This window comes from Thunnus albacares, chromosome 7 (genome assembly GCF_914725855.1).
Source record: "Thunnus albacares chromosome 7, fThuAlb1.1, whole genome shotgun sequence".
NCBI classification, from domain to species: domain Eukaryota; kingdom Metazoa; phylum Chordata; class Actinopteri; order Scombriformes; family Scombridae; genus Thunnus; species Thunnus albacares.
In genome coordinates this window covers 28,219,404-28,241,803 of record NC_058112.1, presented here as the reverse complement: position 1 = coordinate 28,241,803, position 22,400 = coordinate 28,219,404, and the positions used below count along the sequence as shown (strand labels likewise).

At 38.6% G+C, this 22,400-nt stretch overlaps 1 protein-coding gene and 1 long non-coding RNA gene across 7 annotated transcripts in view; one reads left to right on the top strand and one right to left on the bottom strand.

The window, feature by feature from the left end:
• Positions 1 to 22,400, top strand: part of LOC122986400 — a 65,363-nt gene that overhangs the window by 674 nt on the left and 42,289 nt on the right. For all 5 annotated transcript variants that reach the window (XR_006404297.1, XR_006404296.1, XR_006404293.1 and 2 more), the window contains exon 2: positions 6,388 to 6,508. This is a non-coding gene — a long non-coding RNA (uncharacterized LOC122986400). The remainder of the gene's footprint in view (positions 1 to 6,387; positions 6,509 to 22,400) is intronic.
• ampd3b (adenosine monophosphate deaminase 3b) lies at positions 31 to 20,972 on the bottom strand. Of its 2 annotated transcripts, XM_044357643.1 has the most exons (16): positions 20,734 to 20,972; positions 14,825 to 14,898; positions 10,581 to 10,800; positions 10,247 to 10,418; positions 9,759 to 9,924; positions 7,022 to 7,241; positions 6,748 to 6,877; positions 6,386 to 6,580; positions 5,865 to 5,996; positions 4,916 to 5,079; positions 4,133 to 4,259; positions 3,740 to 3,903; positions 3,343 to 3,463; positions 2,488 to 2,661; positions 1,788 to 1,898; positions 31 to 874 (listed from the first exon to the last, which is right to left on the bottom strand). In XM_044357643.1, exons 2-16 carry the CDS (start codon positions 14,880 to 14,882, stop codon positions 698 to 700), a joined length of 2,331 nt encoding a protein of 776 aa, XP_044213578.1. In that variant the 5' UTR covers positions 14,883 to 14,898; positions 20,734 to 20,972; the 3' UTR covers positions 31 to 697. The 2 variants fall into 2 exon arrangements, with proteins under 2 accessions (XP_044213578.1, XP_044213579.1); XM_044357644.1 differs by lacking the exons at positions 14,825 to 14,898; positions 20,734 to 20,972 and adding an exon at positions 13,142 to 13,509.

The window sequence follows — 22,400 nt, the reverse complement described above, 5'->3', positions numbered from 1 at the left end:
CGCTTTGCAAAAACTTGTTTGTCTGGTCTGTAATCTTTATTTACATATGAAAAACTATGAAGAAATAACAAACATAAAAAAGACAGTCATTGTAATCAGTTAGTCACAGTTGGGAGTTACCACTAGAGGTTTTAAAACTGGTTTCAGATCTCACAAAACTAGTTTGAAGGCTGAGTCACACTTGCTTGCACCTGTCTCTGTGAATGTTTGCCTGGCCTCTCTTTCAGTTGACTAATTCAGTACAAAATAATTTGAAACATGCAAGTGACATTAAAAAAATACCAAGCAGTGCTAATTTTATAATGATAAACACATTTTCAGTGCACATATTTTTCCATTCTGCTCCTGAATGTGTCCATTCTAAATCAGGATTTATGACTAATGTCCTCTCATAATTGTGTCTGAATCCCCAAGTACATGTCACATACTTCAATGGAAAACCTCTTACCTCTGTCCCAATAAAATGAGGCACACAGTGATTAGCAAAGGTAATCAATACAGCATAAAAAGTTTAAAAATCAAGTAAAGGATCCTATGCTAATGTGCACCAAGGTTTAAATAAAATGGTAACAACCCACTTTTTCAGATGTGGGCCAAGAACATGTAAAAAACAAAACAAAAAACAAAATAACATGTGCCATTTAACCTATGCCACTTTTCTCCTAAGGACATGCACAGTTCCTCCTAGTGTGGTGAATCACTCAGCTAGGGAAGATTCAACTTCAGTTTTAACTGCATCCACTAGAAAACTGAGCTCATTGCACAACGTCTCGTGGCGGTAGGCCATGCGGATTTGTGCCACGTTTGTCCGCCGAATGTCGTTGCCCTCAGGTCCATCCTGCAGGTAGTTGGAGCCAATGAAGTGTTTCTTCTCCTGTGGATGGGAGAGTAAAACACATGTAGACCAGATATTGCACAATTATTGGCATAAACATCAGAATGTGGCAGGCTGTTTTTGTCCAGAGCAGGTAGTGTTTCAGTGACCTCAATGTGGGACATGGCTGATACTATAATGGTTTTGAATCGTTGACCTTTCACTTAGTGGTATCAGTTAATCAGCTTAATGCCAGACTGAGTAGTTGTTCTCCATAGTAAGACACTTGCAAAAATAATATGAGCTTAAGGTGTCATTTGCCACAGTGTAGGGTTGATATACACCATGAGATGATGTCATTGGAAATTGGAAATATTGGATTATTTTAGGATTTTGGCATCAATGTGATAAATACCTTGTTAATCAGGTCAGCTTAATTAACCAAAAATTCCAATCTTATTATTTTAACAGGTTTCCAATATTTTTTTTTTACAGAAAATATACTATATCACAGCATATATTGATGTCACAATATAAATTGACATACATTATGCCACATTGGAAGATTTCATCCATATTGTCCTCTCCTACCACAGTATGAAAACGGCTGCCAGTAGCTGGACAATTGCCAATGTTAATCACTCACTGGATCACTCAGTGACACAGTTTAGGGTGTGTGAGGTCTAGGGCCAGTCCCTAAATGTTGCCAATTCATATCATCAATCATATGTTATCAGATGAAGCAGCAGACTTTTTTTTATTTGCAAGCTTCAAATGTTTCCAAACCTAGCCTCGTGTTAAAATTGCACACCTGTCAACCCAACTGCGATGGAAATAGCAAGAAGGGTGATAGGAAAATATGTGGGACAGATTGTAACAATGCAGGTCTCTCCACATTTTCCCTCTTTCTTCACCCTGGTGAAGTCTTCCAGACAGTCTTAAAATCTTAATAATAGAGCAAAAAAGTTTTTACCTGATGTGAGAGGCCGCTCTGCAGCACACTGTTCCTGGCTATCTCACACAGATCACAGGTGCTCAGCTTCCACAGCTGGGCTGCGATGGCGTACTCCTCCATCAAAGCTTCCTGAAAGGAAACAGAACACCAGTGATTAATTGTTATATTAGGGATAATGTAGATTTTAGGATCAAGTGCCAAATGTGTTTCATTTAAAGAATGGGATGTTGATTGTACTGTATGTGAGATCCTGTTATTCTTGTACCACTGTGCATCACACTGATATTAATTACTTGAAAAGTTGTTCAAATTTCTCTGGACTAGTGTCCCCAAAACGTCTGTCTCCAAATTCTGGTCTGCTTAATCAGTTAGTCTATTAAATGTTAAAAAATAGTCAAAAAAATAGCATTCACAATTACGAAGCAGCCACAGTGATGTCTTCAATTTGCTTGTTTTGTCAGACTAACAGTCCAGAACCTTCAGATATTCAATTCACTGCCAAAAGAAAACAACAAATTGCCACATATGAGAAGCTAGAACTAGAAAATGTTTGGCATGTTTGCTTGAAAATTTATAAATTATTTAATTATCAAAATAATTGCTGATTAATCTTCTGTTGATCAAATTAATCGTTGCAGCTCTAAACTGGGGATTGAAGTGATTCTGATTGTGAAGAAAAATAAATGATTAGATCCATTCCCGTTCCTGTTGTCCTGACCTTAGTGTAGTGGAACTGCATGGGGTCGTCAGTGGACAGCGACACACACAGGCCTTTCTGAAGAAACTCTCGTAGGGGGTTCTTGGAGTACTGCAGGAACAGACTGTTGTTGCTCAGTGGGGACATGGCGATAGGGACCTGGGCCAGGTAGTACAGGTACTGCAACACTGGACTCTGGGGAGAAGAAGGTGAAACACCACAGTAATATTAGTAATGCCATAAATCACTTTAAGGGCAATCTAGAGGAGATTTATTACCCGAGTTTAAAGGAATAATATGAACATTTTTCATTAAAGGCACACAGAAAGTGATACATTAAATTGTTTCTATCACCAGCAACAAAAACTCTGACACAAGAATGGCATCTGCAGAAATGCAGATTAAGACATAAAGGGAAGTCACTTCAACACATTTAAGTCATTGTGACTATTTTCAAGCTCTGAATGGAATAAAAAATGCAAAAATGCAGATTAAGACATAAAGGGATGTCACTTGAACACATTTAAGTCATTGTGACTATTTTCAAGCTCTGAATGGAATAAATGTGGCCTTTGCTGTATGAAGATGAAAAGGACTTAAAGATGAAGTTCCTGTCTTGTGAAGTGGTAGGTTTTACTCTTGTTTCTGTGTTTTACTGTGAGAGGCTCTTGTGATTATTTTCAGACAGAGAGATGGCATTCAATGTTAAAATACCAAAGCAATGCTTGTTTCACAGCTGAAGTGCAATGTCGTGGTATCTCTGTTGTTGGTTTGTAAACGTGGTGATGACATAATGATGGCTCTGATGTTGGAACAAAATATCAACTATTGGTACCTTGTGAAAAACGTGCTTATCAAACCCTAATATCACTTCACCTTCTTGAGGTTGAGGCCATGGGAGATGTTGTCTGCTGTTAGGAAGGCAGAGACCAGGTGGGTGATGGAGCCGGCTTCGCCACAGTGGGGACGAAACTGGAAAGTGTTCAGTCCTCGCTCCCTGGGGAGGGACAAAGAATAATACTGTTACAAGTAGTGAAATATGTAGCATTTAATGAGGCACATTTCTGTTTTCCATTTCTGGGAAACTCCCTGAAATCTCCCTGAGGAATCTGTGTGAACATGTTTACATTTTTGAAAGGCCAGCATTAAACTCCCTCTTTATCCCCCACTCTTGTTTGCTTGCACAAGAATAAACTGAAGACGGATAAAACTTTAGCCACTACAGTCATGTCCATTATAACCTTTTGCAAGGTTGTCGCATGCACAGACTTACTTGCGTAGGTTGTTGAGCACCATGATGTTGGCGTACATGTAGAACAGGTAGTAGGTGTAGGGAGGATTATCATCTGTGGTCCACGCCTCCGGCTTGGGGCTTTTGTAAGAGAACATGTGGTTGCTGTGTTTGGATTCGTCATCCACGCTGTCAAATCCTGTCACCTACAGAACAGCAAAGATAAGCTCAGTCCATTTGCAAAACAAATATTAAATAACCATGCATGTCTGGTCATTAGTGTACAAGATGTAGCTTAATTTTGCCTGCTCAGTCTGTTCCCAAAGAGCTGAAAAGTGTCTCTAAATATCACTGGATATGGGAGATATGGCTGTTATTTTACTTGAGAAGTTTTCTCATTTGTTACAGGTTCCGCCCTGTCACAGAAGTACTTACGTATTTTAAGAATACATGTATCGCTTTGTGCTTTTGTGGATTGACTGTAGCCTCAAAGAGAGGGAGGAAAATGTTCTCCAGCATCTTGGCAAAGTTTGGTACTAGTTTCTTTGACCTGAAAATGTCACTGCAAGACAAAGGGACTCAAATCAATTATCTTCTCATGCAAACAACACAAAAACACATTTTTAGCATTCATTTGCTTATTCAGAACAGCCTGACTTGATTATGAGTTTTATGGATATCCATAAACAAGACTAGGTCAAAACCTAGTATATGACTGGACTATGTATGAATCACAAGAGGGATTTTAACTTGAAACGACAGATACAGGAAGTGGTGACATTCGGCTGACTAAAGTTATACCATTGGTCGGCCTCAGTGGTGTAACTTCATCACTCATTCAGTCAGTCAGTCAGTCAGTCAGTCAGGGACAGACTTTCGTGTTTATAGGACTGGCCCGCTGTTGTCCAGCCAAAAAACATAAACTGTTTTTTTTAGAGACAGAATAAATCTGCTCAGGATTTCTTAAACTATGAGTTAAGAAAATTGCAAAATTGGTCACAGATATGGTTGTAATTACTGTTTTAATTAAACAGTGTTGTGTCTTAAAGAAATTAAAACGTACAAAAGAAATACTTGAATTTCATCTCTCAGTATTTAAAATAGGAAACAATAAAACAGCCTATCCATTCCTCTTGTCTTAATAAAACCATGCTTCTCTTATAGTGATGAATGTTCCTGCTGTCTCATATTCAGCTTCTGCTTTCAGTTAGCACGTACTAGATTCTGGGAACTTGGATCATCCATCTCATGTTGGGTGAGTGGACCTTATGCTGGATGAACCAGGTTGCTAGGCTCTCCCACTCGCTGGTACAGCGGCCGTAAATCGACAGACGGGGCTCAGCATGTTGGTACTTACTCTCCTCCAGATCCTTAGCCACTTCCTGAAACAGACGCCAAACCACAGGAAGTCGGTGATGTTTATTGATAAAGCAAAAGTGCACGTTCACAATAGCTCGCTGAACAGATAACATTTAATTCTTTCATGTCTGTTTAGACGCTAACAAAGCAAGTGCAAGAAACATTAGTCGTATAAAAGAAGCTTGATGCACTCTAGTAATATTATTATTATTATTATTATTATTATTATTATTATATAATATAGCAGCTAAACCGTACAACAATTATTACTGTTATTATTATTATTATTATTATTACTATTATGATTCAAGTCTATGATGCATCTTCACAACATTATTACATGTTTCATATAGAAAGATAGATTTTACTTTAAATACATGATGTGCAAAAAGTCTAATAAAGACTCTTTCATTGCAGTCAGGTTTTTAGGTGCACCCATGCACGTTTGATGTCATGTTATGTGTTTTATTTTTTATCCTAAAGAATTGATATTTCATTTTCTAAATGTTTGAAATGCCAATTCAAATTGAGTGATTTTTCACTTATTTCGCCTAAATAGATCTCTTCTGAAGACTTAATGGTTGTATACAGACTGTCCTTCATTGACGTCACCCAGACCTTCCCATTAGTTTTTTATTGGGGTAAAGTTTTGGGCCAAGAAGTTAACGTCATCATCGTTTGGTTGATTTGGTTCATGGAGTTTGGTGCCCCTATGTAATTTCAGCATAGCTTCAGCCAGAGCAGAGGTCTAATTAGACCAGATAAATGAAAACACCTGTGTCTTTAAGTGATATTAGTATTTTATCACCTTGATGATACGTGCGAAGTACTCTCCTTTGATGTGGTTGTCTGATTTCAAGTAAATCTCCCGCAGCTCGCTGGCTCCCACAGGGTTGTATTTGGAGTTGAACTTGTCAAACCGATGAAATGTTTGTCTTCCCTAAAAGAATCATTCGTGAGAGAGGGTGAATCTTATGTACTGATGATCACATTCTCATTCCAACAAAGTGACTGTATTGATTATTTTCAGATCACGCATTAACAGGACTTTGCATGGAAATTATTGCGCAACACCATATGAAATGCATGAACACCCATAATTGCATCCTTATGTCAACAAATACAGGTTGGTGAAATGTGCTTTAGATATTTGAAAATGACAAATTAAACCTTTGCAGACACACAGTCATTATGTGATTACCTGATATTTTTGCCTCAAGGACATTGTCGTGTTAGATAAATTATAGTAGGTAAACCTGATGTAAGACTCAAAAGTGTGACAAAAATGTGGATTTAATTGTGACAAAGACTTTTCAAATTTGTTCTTACAGCATGCACGTCCAGCGAGTCCACTGTGAGGTCGTAAGGGTCCATGCTGAGGTTGTTGAAGACTTGCTTGAGTGTAATCTTCTGGCAGCCCTTCTCCAGAACCACACGTTCTTCCTCTGTCTGGTATGTGGTCTTGATAAATTTCAGCAGATGCTTCTGGTTCATGCAAGCAGCAGCATGTATATGTGTGTCCACCTATATTTGACACAAAGCAAAACAGTGACAATGTGCGTGACTTTATTGGACGAGTTGCAGTACATCCATAAACTTAAGTTCATTTACACTGAGGTCAATAAAACATAACCTCTGATGTAGAGCTCAGGTTGAAGAAGTGTCGGCGAAATGACAAAATACCATCTAACCTTTCTGACATTGTAGAAGTCTCTGTGTGGAACACTCTTCAGCTCCTTTAGCTCTGCCATTTCATTCAGCATTTCATGAAGGTAGAATTTAGAGGCCAAGAAGTTCAACCGCCTGTGACAGTAGGTTTTCCTGTGAAGCAACACAACACAAGATTATCAAATCATATAGGAAAATATAGGAATATTTCATTTTCAGACCCCCTGGCTGACTAATCTTTTCCTCAAGGCATACTGTCCATTGCAGTTTTTTTGCAGATGGCCCATTGCTACTTACGTTGGGCCATCAGCTATCATGGCGAGGACATGGCTCAGGTCTATGGCAAAGGTCTCTAGGTCTGGGTAAGGGAGGCTGCGGGGCTTCTCTTGTTTCAGGGCCTCTGCATCGTCGTAAACATGGACTATGCCATCTTTCATCTGCAACTCGTAGTTCAAGTTCTCAGGAATACCCTCCATGGAGTACGGGTCCTCCCCTTCATGAGGGAAAGGCCAGATGTCTACAGATGTTGGGAGTAGAGTAACAAAACAGTCATTTAGATTCTATAGATGGTGAAAAAGTTATATGGACTAAAACAACATCATGACAATCATAAGAAATAATTTAAAGAGCAACTTGACACCAGGCTTAATAGCCTCTGTTTCTCTTCTGACCACCACCAGCATCACTGACGTGTTGCCAGTGGTTGTGTGTAGTCAGAATGTTTGTTGTTGCATCTGTAATCCTTTCGTGATATAATGTTATATATTATGTTGATGTGAATTTTCTGTTGCTAACGTTTGTGTTCATGAAGGTGTTGCTCATGTGGTCATCGAATGACTATCCTGTTGTATATGCTAACTATCCAGTTATCTGTATTTGTCTAAACAAACGATGTTTGCTGTAGTTTAGTATTTACGAGTCATGGTTAATCAGAAAGAGGAATAAAGCTGTTATCCTTTATCTCCATCTATAGCAGTGCTGGCAGTCCAGAGTATCTAGTAGCACCTTTTCTGCGAACCACAACTCTAAATATTGTGTTCTTTGTACAGTGTACTATCAGTATTCCTTTAAACCCTACAAGCTCATAAATTATATTTATTCATTGTATTTAATTCCATCAATTTAAGACATCGCAGTGTATACTGTAATCCAACCAAAATTTAATTCCTATGCTTGGTCCACCAATCTTTTTTCCAGGCTTTAGCTCACCCATTTCCTCCAGCTCAAATACAAACTCAGATATGGTACCTTAACTTCCTAGAACACACTTCGTAGAACACACACAGATAAGATTACTTTCATATATGTATGTATTTAAAAAAAAAAAAAAAGAATCAATTACACATTTTCTCTCTCTGTCTGCTGCTTTTAGCTTGGTTGTACTCAGCAGAAGCCTCTGGAAGCATGTTATGAATTGTCTGACTGACCTTGGCTTGCACAGACTATTCACACTAGTTCTGGTACATATATGGACATGTCTTTCAAGTAGCTGTATTGAAATTCACTGGTGACCCACATTACACTTTTCATTCAGTTTGCCTCTGCACATTACAGTTAATTTACTGTTAAATCACTGTTATATTACTTTTGCATACTGTGATTCTACCTTGCACGTCACTTTTTGCACTTCTGCATTTTTACATTTTTTACATTTACTTACTGTGTATTTTATTGTATAGTAGTTTTTACCATTTTACTTATTTCCTTCCTCTTTCCTAACTGCGTGTTGAGCAATTGTAACAAAGCAGTTTCCCTGCATTTTTCTGATTCTGATAAAATATATCATATAATACACTTTAAATTACAGTACAATTACAGTACTTGTTTTAGTTGTTTTAGTCAAAGTTGCCTCTTCTTGTTTCTGTTCTATCTGAATTGACCACAGCCGTGTGTCTCTTTGACACAGGAAGGAAATAGTTTCATTGTCACTCGACTCAGATTCTACCAGTCACTCATGTTTTTATTCCTTACTATAAGTTACTACAAGGAACTTTTAACTGGTTTTGTGGGTCAGATTTCCCGCAAAATCAGATGAAACGATTATATTGCATGCAGATCGGAGGATTTGCCTTTGTTGACATTACATGTAGTATTGTAGCATGAGGGAGTACGCAGGCATTACTAGGACGAGGGGAGGACATTTCTCTCAGTTTGATAACGTTAAAAGTAAAATTTGACTTGGGGTCGGCTTCCTGACTCGCTTTTAAAAAAAAAAAAAAAAGACAGAGAGAAGTGGTGGTCAAGTGAGCTAGAGAATGAATAAAGAGAGAGAGATAAAGAGATGCTTGTGCTAGCCAGATCAAGATCTTTACGACACGAGGCGGTGGCGCTCATGGGAAATGCGGTCTTCCTTCAGGGAAACACTACCACTTTTGTCCACAGGGGCCATCAAAATCAACACAAAATGAAAGTTTCAAGTAGTAACTTTAAGTAAAGGTTTCTTCATACGTTAATACGGACATGAATGGCTGCGTGCTTGCATGGGGACAAAGGACGCACACACACTTGTATGCATACTACAATCAGGGGTGCACTATAAAACAAGAAGAGCCCCTTCTTCTGTTTTGTTTAGTTGAGTTTAACGAGGGAGTTTCACACCATTTTGTTTCTTTGTTACGTTGTTACTGTAAAGATGAATTATAAATATGTAGGTAGTGACGTACAGTATCTCCTTGCACAGTCTCTCTTTGAAACAAGCGTCAATTTTTCTTTGCTCGTGCATGTGCAGTTAGCATGCTTGTAGTCCGGACATCCACACTGGGCTTTATGTGGACTTTTGTGGACTTGGCCAAATAATTAAATTTATATCATGTGACCCTCACAGACATGCAGATGTGGAAAGTACGAATTGAGCTTAAGAGTGCAGTACTGGTCAGTTGAGCTGGAGAAATAGCTATATGTGCCCCTAATTAAGTGTGCAAGTGTAAAGGCTAGACAAAGAAATTGCAGTATGATACATACTTCAGGACTTAGCAGGAGTATGAATCCGCAGAGTTTTTCCAATGAGGAAAAGTTGTTATCTGAATGCCCCTACCTGGCAAGACCTCATCCTCCTCTTGCCACTTCTCATCTTCGGCATTGCGGAGGAACCGGGCAATGGTCCTGGGGAAACGATGGTAGGCCAGTTTGGAGTACTTCTCTCTGATGAATAGAGCTTTCAGGAGACTCTGAGCTGCCAGCTCATAATCCTCAAGTGTAATCTGGAAATATCATGGAAAGATTTTTACACTTAACAAGACTTTTAATTAAAGAATTTAAGATATTGTCTTAAAATGGCCAGGATAAACTACTCAGATTTATGCAACAACAAGGCCTCTCCTAACGTGACGCCAAAATGTTTTTATCCCACAATTGTTAAAAAAAAGGAAAAAAAGTGTTTTGTCTATTAAAGCCTCACTGAGACACGAGCAGATTCTAAGTTTTGTTGCCTCGTGTCTGGTTGTAGCATGCTATTTTTATATAGTCAGTTTCAATGATGGCACCATTTTTTGTTGTTAATGCTAGAGTGTTAATCCTGTTTACCCCTGCACAGTAGTCTCCACTGATGGTAACTCTCTGGAAGTCACACTCGGGAAGTGGAGGCTCAGGTGTGCTTGGGGAGAACAGTGGGGACAGCGGGGACTGGCCCCAGTCACCACTGGGGGGCATCTGCAAAGACACCGACTGCGAACGCTTCAACATGAAATTCTTCTTCCTAGGTGACACACAGCAGGGGGACAAGCATTGCTCTGCTTAAAAACTAAAAGCACAAAGGTACACTGCCACCAACTGTGTATTATTGTAGCCTGGGGATTTAAGATGCAAATACTTTGAGGAAAAACAAACACATTTGATCAAAAAAATCTTAACATGATACCGTTTAGCAGTCTCCTGAGACTGCTGCTCAGCCAGCTCCTTTTTCAGCGCTCGCTCCCTGTCCTCATGCAGACCGATAGGACAGTCCTCTGGCACGGTGAACAGTGCCAGAGCATCCTTGTTGTCTTCCTCCTTTAGGGCGGAGGCGTAAACCTTTTCTGCTATCAGCCGTACCTTCTCATCCACCTCAGTCATTGACACTCTTGGGAAAAGCCGTGGCTCTAAGGGAGTTTAAAAAAAAAAGTGAGTACAAGTGCATACTTCCTTTTTGTTTTGCCAAGGAAGGCTACATTTCAAAGTATGTCTCAGAAGAAGGTTTCTGTTACATTTATTCATAAATTGCAAAGATCCATCGTAAGTTGGTTTAGGGGATTAGTTGTAGGGCTAAGGTAAATGCTTGATTATGCTTTTTTGTTTCCTGTCTTTTTTTCGGTTAAAAGGTATATTTTCCTGCTTGTTCCGTTTACATAGTTTGATGTTTAATGGGTAATTGTTCATTGACAACCAGAAAAACAAAAAAGTTACATTACAATTTATCAAATACAACATGCTGACAGCATTGTGATATTATGGCAGTATATTGCAGATTACTGAGAAGTTAATTTCTCACAGCTGTCAGCAGTAGTTACTGAAGAACGTTCCCTAGAAGGTTTACTAGAAAGTCAGATGATAGCTCCGATGTAATAATGCCGATTTATCATCTTGAGCAACTTGCTAAAATGTCAGGTTTCATCTTAGAAATGTGATGAAGTGTGGCAGAACTTAAAGTAGAAATAACATTATTATTGTGGCAGTAAATACAAATACCAGTGAGATAAACATGAGACCTGTGACCTCAAGTTTGAGGAGGGGGAGGTTGGGGCAAGGGATGAGCTTGGCTCAATTTGCAGCTCCTCATCTTAACTCAAATCAGTAAACATGTCTTGAGTGGCTGTCTTATGTTTCACTGCTGGCTACATGTTTTGCCAACGTGTCAGGCAAGATACAGTAAACACAGTTTATCACTGTGTTGGGTGTACTAGACTGGCGATGTGACCTCTCAACCCTTGTGGGGGTCGAGGATTACCCTTCCTTGGACCTCATACCTCTGGGAAAAGTATAGAAAAGACTGAAAACATGAAAGGAAGTGTGTTATTTGTCTGTTGGTGCATTTCAGTGTTCAGTCTGTTTGGCATGAAACATAGTGCAGCAGTAGTTAAATCCGTCTAGTTGCTTTATATCCAATGGCATGACATCAACATGTAACTTTTCTACTATATAATTTGAGTTTGTAATTTATCTGCATTATCCTACTATATGACAACTTATTGAGGGAAATCATTTTTCGAGGCTCGATTGACAACTGATTGCCCACGTGATAATGAATTTGCTTTTTCATTTTTGCTGCATTTTTACAAAATTATATCTCTCTACAATACAATTTAGAACTTAACATTTTAGTGGAAACTGTAAATAGAACAGCCAAGGATATGTTCAACAGTAAAGTAAGTAAACATTCTCTGATAAGTATCCAGATAAGTCACAGGATTACAATTCCCAGCTATTACTGCAATTGGAAAGGGACTGTCTGAGCCTTTGTTGTTAAAACTAGTTATTAGCATACCATAATTTTGGTTCTCAAGACCTTTTAGAGGGAAAAAGGCCATGTCACGTACCCATGGCATGAACGGTGGTGCTATTTTTAAACTTGAGACTCTGAATTGATATTTTGATCTGTTCAGATGAAAGACAGCCGAGTTGTTTTTAACCCCTTTGGTGTGAAAACTACTGTTGCTATCTGACATCCCAGCAGAAATGGGGACGTGTGACTATTCTGATCATCATGTCATCGCTGTTACTAATAATAATGTTGCAGCCAGTGTAGGTCACTCGGCCATTGCTAGAATCAGTCCCCCAGTAGGTCTTTGAATCAACAAGCATAAAACTGGATATGCAGGACCGTTGTATCAAATAGCAAACTGCTCTGCTGCTGACTCGCCATCCTAACAAATGGTTACATGCAACTCTATCCATCTGACAACTTCTTGCTGCCTTCACAGATGACACCAGTAACATTTGCCCTCGCATTGGCACAGCTTTCAGCCTGCCACTTGGCTAGCACATTCCGGAAGCTGTCATTCCTGAAGAGCCTCTCCACACGTGTATGCTCTCTCGACTGCAACAGCTGAACAGTGCCTTGATGACCTTGACCTACATCCCCCGAACTATAGAAAGCTGAGCTACACAAAGTAGTCGCGGTATGTCAGGAAGGTATTTTAACATATGCAGTAAAATTTCAATTAATATGTAGTCTAACATATCACACAAAGGCCAACATCATCAAAATTCACAATAATCAATTTTAGTAGTATATTTCACTCTTCTTTTTCATTCATTTTTGCCTACAAACTGCTGTATGTATGTAAGATTTAATCTTAGTATCAGAATGTGAATTTCAGTCAAATCTCACCACTTTAGTTCCTCAGACTGTAGACAATTAAAGAACTTCATAATAAGTGGTAATTGCCATCACATTGCATGTCAGATTCATGCTTAGTAAACGTAACTCTGTCTGTCTCTTACCTTCTGTAGTGATTTGTGCCATGTTTGGCTGTCTCAGTCTCTGCCTGTTGAATCAAGTATTTCAGCTTTCATGTGTCTGCTTCTGTCTCTTCTAGACTCCCTAGCTCTTAGCTTTGGCGCCACTATTTTCATATGTCGGCCACTCGATGTCGGGTCTCACAGAACACCTTTATGTGTTGCTGAAACCTCTTGACAGTGTCAAGACTGTCCTCAGGTCTGATGTGTGTGTCTTTGTCGTATCTGTGATGCGTCTCTGGGTTTTCACTCCGACTGCGCCTGTCAGGCTTTGCTCCTCTGTTTATGTCTTCTGGTGCTTGTATGTATAATGCAGCTGCTAGTTGTTGCTGTCTAGAGTGTCCCTCTCTACCTCCTATTTTAGGGTGTTGAGAGCGTCATGGCAACAGGGGCTGCTAATCCAAGCTGGTATGTCACAACTGGCTGTTAACATGTGAGCGGCTTTCTGTGAGATGGGGCAATAAGGAGGGAGTGAAATACCATGATTCTCTAGATAATATTAAAGCCCTGGGAAAGTACATTAGAAAAACTTTTTTTCCCCCCAGATGACAGAGGTAAGTTTAGCTCCAATCACTGGCCATGCATTCAAAGCCATTTACTCAGTGTAAACAGTTTTTACTGAGGTCTTAGTTTGGGTTTGTAATTTTTTCCATTATACCAAAAGCAAACAATCATTCTCTTTTAAGATTACACTCAAAATACTTTAACTGCCCTCATGGTTAAGCTAACATGTAGGAGTTCATACAGCCACAGTTGGTGTGTTTACATGACTTACTGTCAGCTTTCTGCAGTAAACTAATTACTTCAGAAATTCAGAGGAAAAGTACATGCTCTCGTTAGTAGAGGCTGTCCTCTTACCGAGAAAAGGGAAGGAAATTGGTTGGTTCATCACTTGATGCTGAAAATACATTGCTGAAGAAAACTAGTAGAACCTGTTTGTGTGGATGGTGCACTTTGTCATCTGTTCACAAAGCTAATAGGTACAGGCTTTTAAAGGCCTTTTGTTACAGTTCTGTTGCACTTGGATCACTGATTTTGAGCACACCATTATGAGGACTTGGATCGGTGTAGAAGTTTTTCACTTGTGCTGTGTCCTCATTCCATACTACATACTAATTGCATAATGTATATGCTATGCACTTTATAGTATATTGTTTTGTGCAATTAGTGCACAAGAAATCAACATACTCGACCATTTTATGCCAGCAGCATGTGATGCCAAACGTGTACTGCACAAAGGCATGTCACTGCCAGTTAAACTTAAAAGCAAAGTATTTTTCCAAATATTGAATACTTAGTTTTCTTTTAGTATGCATACTGACTGTTTTGAGTATCATTTTGTTGTCACTTTTCCAGTGTCAATATACTACATATTCAAAACCTGCTAGCTCTTCGTAACATGTTAGCAACAGAAGTTTTTTGTTGTTGTTTTTTTTACTGTAGTATGTTGTAGTGTACTAAACCAGTGGAACAAGAATGTTAAGTGGAGATAATGGTTGATTTACTCACACTCTCAACAGGTGCCCAATGAACTTTGGCATAATTCATTAAATTTAGCATATCAGGATGAACACCATAAATAGATCTTTACTGAGTAGAAGTTGGAGATGTTGCACGTGTATACGCCTGTGTATGTTATGTTCATACCACATTTGAGTATTTACTCACCTTTCCCAAGGCAAGGTGTAGACTGCTGCTTATAAAGAGGTGTGTCCCTTCTCTTCATTTTGATCTCTATTTACCTAGAAGAAACAAAGATTAGATTAAAACTGGATTAATTATAGTTGAGTCCACACAACTAAAGTTAAGTGGGTGAATAAGTGACCCCTCCCAAAGTTGTAAAGTACTATGATGAATTGACATTTCAAAAGTGTGTATAGAGAGCAAAAGTCCTGCACCATTTCAGGATTAACTTCTGTTATCTGCTGTTGTTTGCCTATATAGTTTGCCATAGAAGGTTCCTGACATAACTCTGAAAAGCTAAAACATGCTAAAATTATGAGCCAAGTGTTGAATTCAGAACATTGACAGAAAACCCCAAACCTCATATTTTAGTTTCTCAGGAACACTGAAAGAAACCATCTATAGGAAAAGACATTGTATGGCCAAGAGGGGGTCCTTATTTAGATCATGTTTGGTTTTTAATGAGGTTGTGAGAGGATTCAGATAAAGAAAGAATGGCAATGTAAACCAGGAGCAGGATGCAGCCAAGCATTCTTAAAATAACATATTTATGCCTTGCAGGAGGGAAATGAGAAATATTTGGTGTTGCAGCAGTGTTAAATTGCCAAAATGCTAACTGGTATGATTCTGAGCCTTTTTCAGAGTACTTCCCCACGCAACATGTGTTTATAATGATCGACATGCACTACAGGTCTCTTCACAATACACACACACACACTGTTCTCAGTAAATCAAAATCAACAACAGGAGTGCATTTTTTGCACTGAATTGAGTATTCACAAATTCAGAAAGTGTCCGTGTTACCAAGTTATTTATCCCTTTATCCAAAAATTCCCTGAAACTTGGCCAAATCTTTTCATGTCCTTTAAAAAAAAAAGTTTTGTAATACTGAAGATTAGGGCTGTAGCTAACCATTTTCATGACCGATTAATCTGCCGACCATTGTCTCAATTCAACGATTAAACATTTGTTCTGTAAAACGTCTGAAAATAGTAAAAAATACCCACAACATTTTCCCAGAGTCCTTGTTGATGTCATCTCCAGCCAACACTCCAAAATCCGAGAATATGAGTTTACAATAACAAAACCAGTAAATCCTCATGTTAGAGAAGCTGTAACTAGAGAATTTTTGACACCTTTGCTTACAAAATGGTTTGAATGATTATCAAAATAGTTGCTGACAAATTTCAACAAATTTTCTTTCATTTAACTTAGCAATTAATCAACAAATTGTTGCAGCTCTACTCAGGATGGATTTAAAAAAAAAAATCTATTAAACCATCTTTCAGGGGACAGAGAGCTGAAGAGTCCAAAATGTAGGAGGCTATCATAGCTTATTAGCTGTGCTGCACCATTCACTTTTATTTAATCTCCTTTATTGGAGTAAAAACCATTCGACAAAAGAGCAATTGTTTGCTGGCAGTTACTATGAGACAGGAGTCGATGGGCTGGCTAATGAGTAAGCGGTATGCTCACCAGCTACAATACTTCACCAACTACCCTGTGAGTAGTCGTTACATCACCAAGCTTCCAGATGTGTAGACGGGTGAATGTCACTTTGTAGTGTGACCTCTGCTTAAGAGAAGAGATAGAGAGATAGAGGCTCATGGAGATAGAGTCTGGAAATAGACGTCAAAAGTGTCAATGGAATTATTTATTGTCCTTTTCAAAACTAAGTTGCTTTATCAATATCAATGGTAGTCAATCACCAATTGCTTTGTGTTTGAGTAGCCTAACAATGACGTAATTTATGAAATGTTGCACAAGAGGGTAGCACTGAGCTGAGGAGTTCACAAAAAAACCTAAAACTGCAATTAGGTGTGCATCAATATGCAGATGAAGTTTCACCATTGGCCGCTGCTCTTTCAAAAATGATTCAGCGCGAGCATAGACTGTAAAAAAAATATGGACATAGTCACCATGACGTTACCCATTGGTTTGTGAACTGCCGTTTTGAAGCCTCGAGTTTAGTGATTTGACCACCACCATCTTGGATTTCACCGTCGCCATGTTTGATTTTTGGAGCCAGAAGTGACCATATGTGGACAAGAGGGTTGAGCTGACTATAGCGCTAGCTGCTAGCTTGGTTAGTACGGTGCATTTACAATCTATGGTTAACAGTGATAATGCTGATGCTAATTTCCGCTTGCGAAAACAAGCCTAAAACCATGAAAACAAAATGTACTCGCCGGGAAAACTGAATATTTGACTCCTTGGAGAGTCTTTTATCACAACCAAACGCTGAACAAGACTTTTTTTAGGTGACGAAAATGTCACAATGAACTTCATGAACTGAAAACACACTGTGCAGCAGCTACGACTATACTCTGGGGTTACATCATGGTTACGTGAGTAATCAACGTTGTCGCTGTGGTAGCGACTTGTCAATCACAACGTAGCCACACCTTAAAGCATACGCTGCTTTATCATCTATTTTACTCTAAATGGGACCATAATTTACAAAATGAACATCATGCTGTATCGAAGAAGACTTTAAACTAGCGATTGAGACCATAAACTCACTAGGAAACAGTTTACTGAGGTAATAAATCAAGTGAGAAGTAGGACTTCTTTTTGCAGCCAGTGGTGTTGCCCCCTGCTGGCCATTAGAAGGAATGCAGGTTTAAGGCACTTCAGCATTGGCTTTACTTCTCAGACCGGGAGCTACCCGCTTGGGCGCGAGATAATGGAAGTGGAGAACAGCAGCGCGACGCAGAGCAACTGTGTTTCCTGCTCTAAGCTGACAGCGCTGTCAGCAGCCAGCAGGAGAGACGCTCTGTGGTGCGTTTGGATTTTATAACTGAACTAATACCAGGACGCAAGCTTTTTATTTCTCTGATATTTTCACATCACAAATGATGGACAACAGCATTAAAACACGAGTCTTGCGGGTACAACAGGCGACTCATTTAGGCTATTATATTGGTTTATTGTGGGGTGGCTGCTCTGCTGGTGTGCTTGATTTGACTAACTGCTGTAACTGGGTGGAGATAAGTCTCCTGAATTTGCACCCAAATTGCTGTCAAAACGTTCATTTACAATTTCCACTGCAGCCTCCATGATAATCGACTCGGAGAGAGGCAGAAAAAAGGCTCATATAGGCATGAGGGAGAGTGCACAGTTAAAGCACCCCAAATAACATTGACCACACACGGTCCAGCCATATACTGGGTTTTGACCCAGTCTTGTTTGTTTTCCTCTGTTGATTTGTAAACCACCTGCAATAGAAACACTAATTATGGAATGTTTAAGAATTATAATGGAACCTCTGAAAAAAAACCCCCTGCAACACAGGCAAGATGCCAAACAAAACCAAGAAGGAGAAGGTTATTAATCTGACAAACTCCTTAAAACTCCAGCTACATGAACTGTCTTTGTATGTAAAACCAACTGCTGTGGATAAATACAAAGAGAGAAGATTTGTCAAATAACTCAACAACAACTGTAGTCTGGAACAGGTATATAGCAGGGAGCACTCATTCTTTATTCTATGAAGGTACAGTTATATTTGTTTGTTATTATACTGTTATTATATTCAGGAAGTAATCAACATATTCAGTTTTGTGGAAGTACATATGAAATATAATCAGAAATGTATCTGCCCACATAACGTTTGATTTCACAAAGTAGTGTCCCATTCCTCACACATTATTTAGAGCCCTTGTACCTTTACTCAGGAGGGGGGGTGACAGCCAGAATCTGTTAAGGTACACTTCTCAGGGCTTGTGGTGGGTAGCTAGCAGGTGGTTGAGAGAGTTTCACATTAGTTGACATTTTGGTTTTGGAATTTCCTGTTTGTGCTTTCTGGTAGACTAATACACACACAACCAAGCATTGCAACATTGAGTCTCATAACTCTTTAGAGTATTAGGAAGCTCTGCACTGAATGCTATGTCATTGTACTAAGATCACTGCATCAGGTTTGTGTATATTTAGATATTCAAATCTTCCCAACATCCAGCATGCAACAAATATGTAAATATGAATATACTTTGACACAGGAAACATGAACAGTTAAAATGCTGTAGACTAATTTCTGTGAGTATTTCTCCAGCCAGTATGACAGTAATCATTCTTCTTCAAAATTATACAGCCAATCTCAGGCCACTGTTTTGGTGGTCTTTTCTTTTAAAGGCATGTCTGGGCGGGTTGCAGCTCTGAGGAATGCCTGCACAGAAAGTCCGGAATGTAATGACATAACACTACTTATGGCAATCTACATAATGGCTGAGTGTACAAATTGTACTGTATAGTATAATCTGATATGAACTGCTGAGTGTATATGGCCGTTTGTTTTCATCATGTTTCACTGAAGGAAGTGGCATGGCTGTTGCAAGATATTTCCTTTGGTTTTTTTTCAACTAATGATGACTGTGTGCATTTGCAGAGCGTGTGGAAGTGTAGAAAAAATGTGATCACAAAGATAACAAAGATACTATACTATATTATACTGTACTATACATAAAGCAAGACTTATGGTTTTATTATTACTGTACAAAAAAAGTGTTTTCCCCAAAAAAATCTTTATAAAATGCATTTATTATATTTGTTATATGATTTTCATTATTCAACATCTTCCATTGCTTGTGGCACAGGATAACTTAAAAGTGCTTATGGACGTGCAAATTTTAGCCATTGAGACCATAAAAATACTGAATTTATTCCCAAACCAAATGTTTTTGGGAACAACATGAAAATGGTTTGTAAACAGAACTGGATGGAAACTTAAAATCTCAGTGTCTGTGGTTGGACTGTGCTTCTTACCTTATCAGTTAGATGGTTATTATTATCTGCAGAATGGGCATAAACAAACACAACTGCAATAGACTCAAGTTCAGTCTTCCTCTTTCAGTGTTTTATTGTCACCATGTTACAGTAGATGTTTAATGGAGAAATAACTGATTATACTGTAAGGAAATTGTCACACTTTGGCAGTTCAAGGAATTTTCCCAGGACATTTGTAGACTTTGTGGGTGTCAGTGGCTCATTTACTTTATTGAACTGCACAAACTGTTCAGACATGCAGAAGTGCCAGGGCATGTCAAGCCCGCCATTTCTGAGAAGATGAAGATTATGTCCTTGCGCAACAACAACAAAATAGAACAAAGCCCTGGGCAGAAAGGCAAACAAGTACTTTCCCTGCAACAAAAGGTCACGACACGTGACATCACTTGAGGCAGTTTATCATATTTCGCGCAGCTCCCTCTGGAGCCACGGAAGGCTTTATACAACTTTTCACTGAGCAGTAGTGTTCCCGAAGACCTGTAAATAGACATCGATGTGTAAAAATGTTGAGTTCCCTTTTCATGTCATGAACATGAACAAGTAAATGTGACTTGTCAAATTTTTGCTGTTGTCCCATAATCCTATTTTTTGTCTTTTGTCTTCACAACTTTGAACATTACCTGTAATATACGAGAGGTAATACTGAGACAGACACTGACTCACATTCATACCTGTGGAATATTTATAGTCTCTAGGGTACGTGACCTGGCTTGTTTTTGAAGATGTAAGAATACACCTACAGAGGTGGTAGAATGCACAGAACACACAGAGAAAGATCTGCGGCTGAATAATAAAAACTTTTTGGTACGAGTCACAACTTAATATGTTAGTCTCCAATATGTCAATTTACTTGCTAGTGTGAAAGACATAAATATAGAGCTGAAAATCATCTTCCACTCTCCAGAAATGTTCATCTTAACCTCAGAAGATTTTATCTGTAATGACAACTAAGGCCAAATACAGCAATGGTATTTCTGTCAACACATACGACCATACAAAGTAGGGCAGCTACTAGAAAGAATGCAAAGTGATATAAATGATAAGAAGCAATTTACATATATAGAAAAGCCAAAGAATAGAAAAGAGTTTCAAAACAGAAGTCTACTTACTGTTTGCAGTACCAAGAAGTGTTAACACTGTCCTCGACCCTACACACACCCCTGCTAGGTGTCACACGACAAAAGAAAGGTCTTGTCAGAGCAGCCTCTTCAGCATGCAGACACACAGCCAGTTTACTCTTTCACTGCCAGTTTGAAACAAGCCTAAAGGCTGCACAGTTTAAATACATGGAGTTGCAGTGCCCAAGAGAAGTTTGAGGAAGTGATCTCTACCACTGTTGTTAGAGGAAGTACGAGAGGAAGCTTGTGTTGGCACAAGTACTTGCTTTTTGAAGCGCAAGAGAAATATAGACCACACCCACTTTGTTTATTTAGGATGTATGTGCAGTTCATCATTCATCTCACTGTCACTTTACAGGGGATATAAACTGAAAATGTACATAAAGACCTGTGACGAATAGTATTTATAGATAAATAGTACGTTTTATCTAAAGTTAGGGTAGGCTAGCCTTTTTAAAAAAAAATATTGGTAAGGTTTTCCACATTGGAAAGTATGAATAGAGGGAAGTTCTTACAATAACAGGAAAGAAATTAAATTCATTTAAGTTTGTCTTGACCTGTGCTCCTGTGACACAGGTCTGACTGACCCTGGCTGGGTGTTGAGGTTGTCTGGTATTGAAAGACCCGATGACACCTCGTTACATCTCTGACAGTGCACCATAGGGTGTATTTCTTTTAATCATCTCCTTTGTGATGAACAACTTGTGAATAACTTTTCCAGAGCTACTTTGTTTTATAGTTACCTTATCAAAACTATACGGTGGAGCTACAATGATCAGAAGATTATTCAATTAGTCAATTGACCTAATAGTTGCTGAAAATAAATCAGCAAATATTTTGATAATTCATGCATTTTTTGATTCATTTTGAAGCAAAAATGACAAACATTTGATCTTCTTAAATGGTTGTAAACTGAACATCTTTGGGATTTTGAGTTGATTAGACAAAACAAGACATTTGAAGATGTCATTTTGGATTCTAGTAAATTGTGGTGGGTGTTTTTCACTGTTATCTGATATTTTATTGGCCAAATGATCCATTGAGAAAATAATGAATCAGATTAATATAATGAAAATAATCATTAATTCCAGCCATTTTACCTTTTGAATTTTTATTTACTTACAGTACAAATTCTACTGGTACAGTTCTTAATTAGAGAGGAAATAATCATTATTAAAAGAAAAAGAATACCTTTCCTGAAATACATGTTTTGGCAAAATTATTGTTTATGTGATCTATTCTAATGAACATCAGTGGTACGGATATGTCTGTGGACTACCTTTATTCTGTGTGGTTTCAGAGTTGTGGAATAAGGCTTATGACACCACCATCTGGACAGTGAAGGAAGATCTGCCAACAGTAGTTTAGACCCTCTCATGGCCCCTGATGAGAGTTTGAATTCTCTGATACTTAGCCCTCAACCTTTCCATAGTTATGGTAGTTCTTGATAAAGAATATACAATATAGTGTTTATATCATAGACTATTTTAATAACACCAGTAAATTTAAATTAATTCAAGAGACTTGATTTAAAAGACCAGTGTGTAGGATTTAGTGGAATGTATCGGTTAGGTTTCATATTGCAACCAACTGTATGCCCCTCCCCCCACCCTCCCCTTCTAAGTGTGGGAGAACCTACGGTGACCGCGAAACTCGCA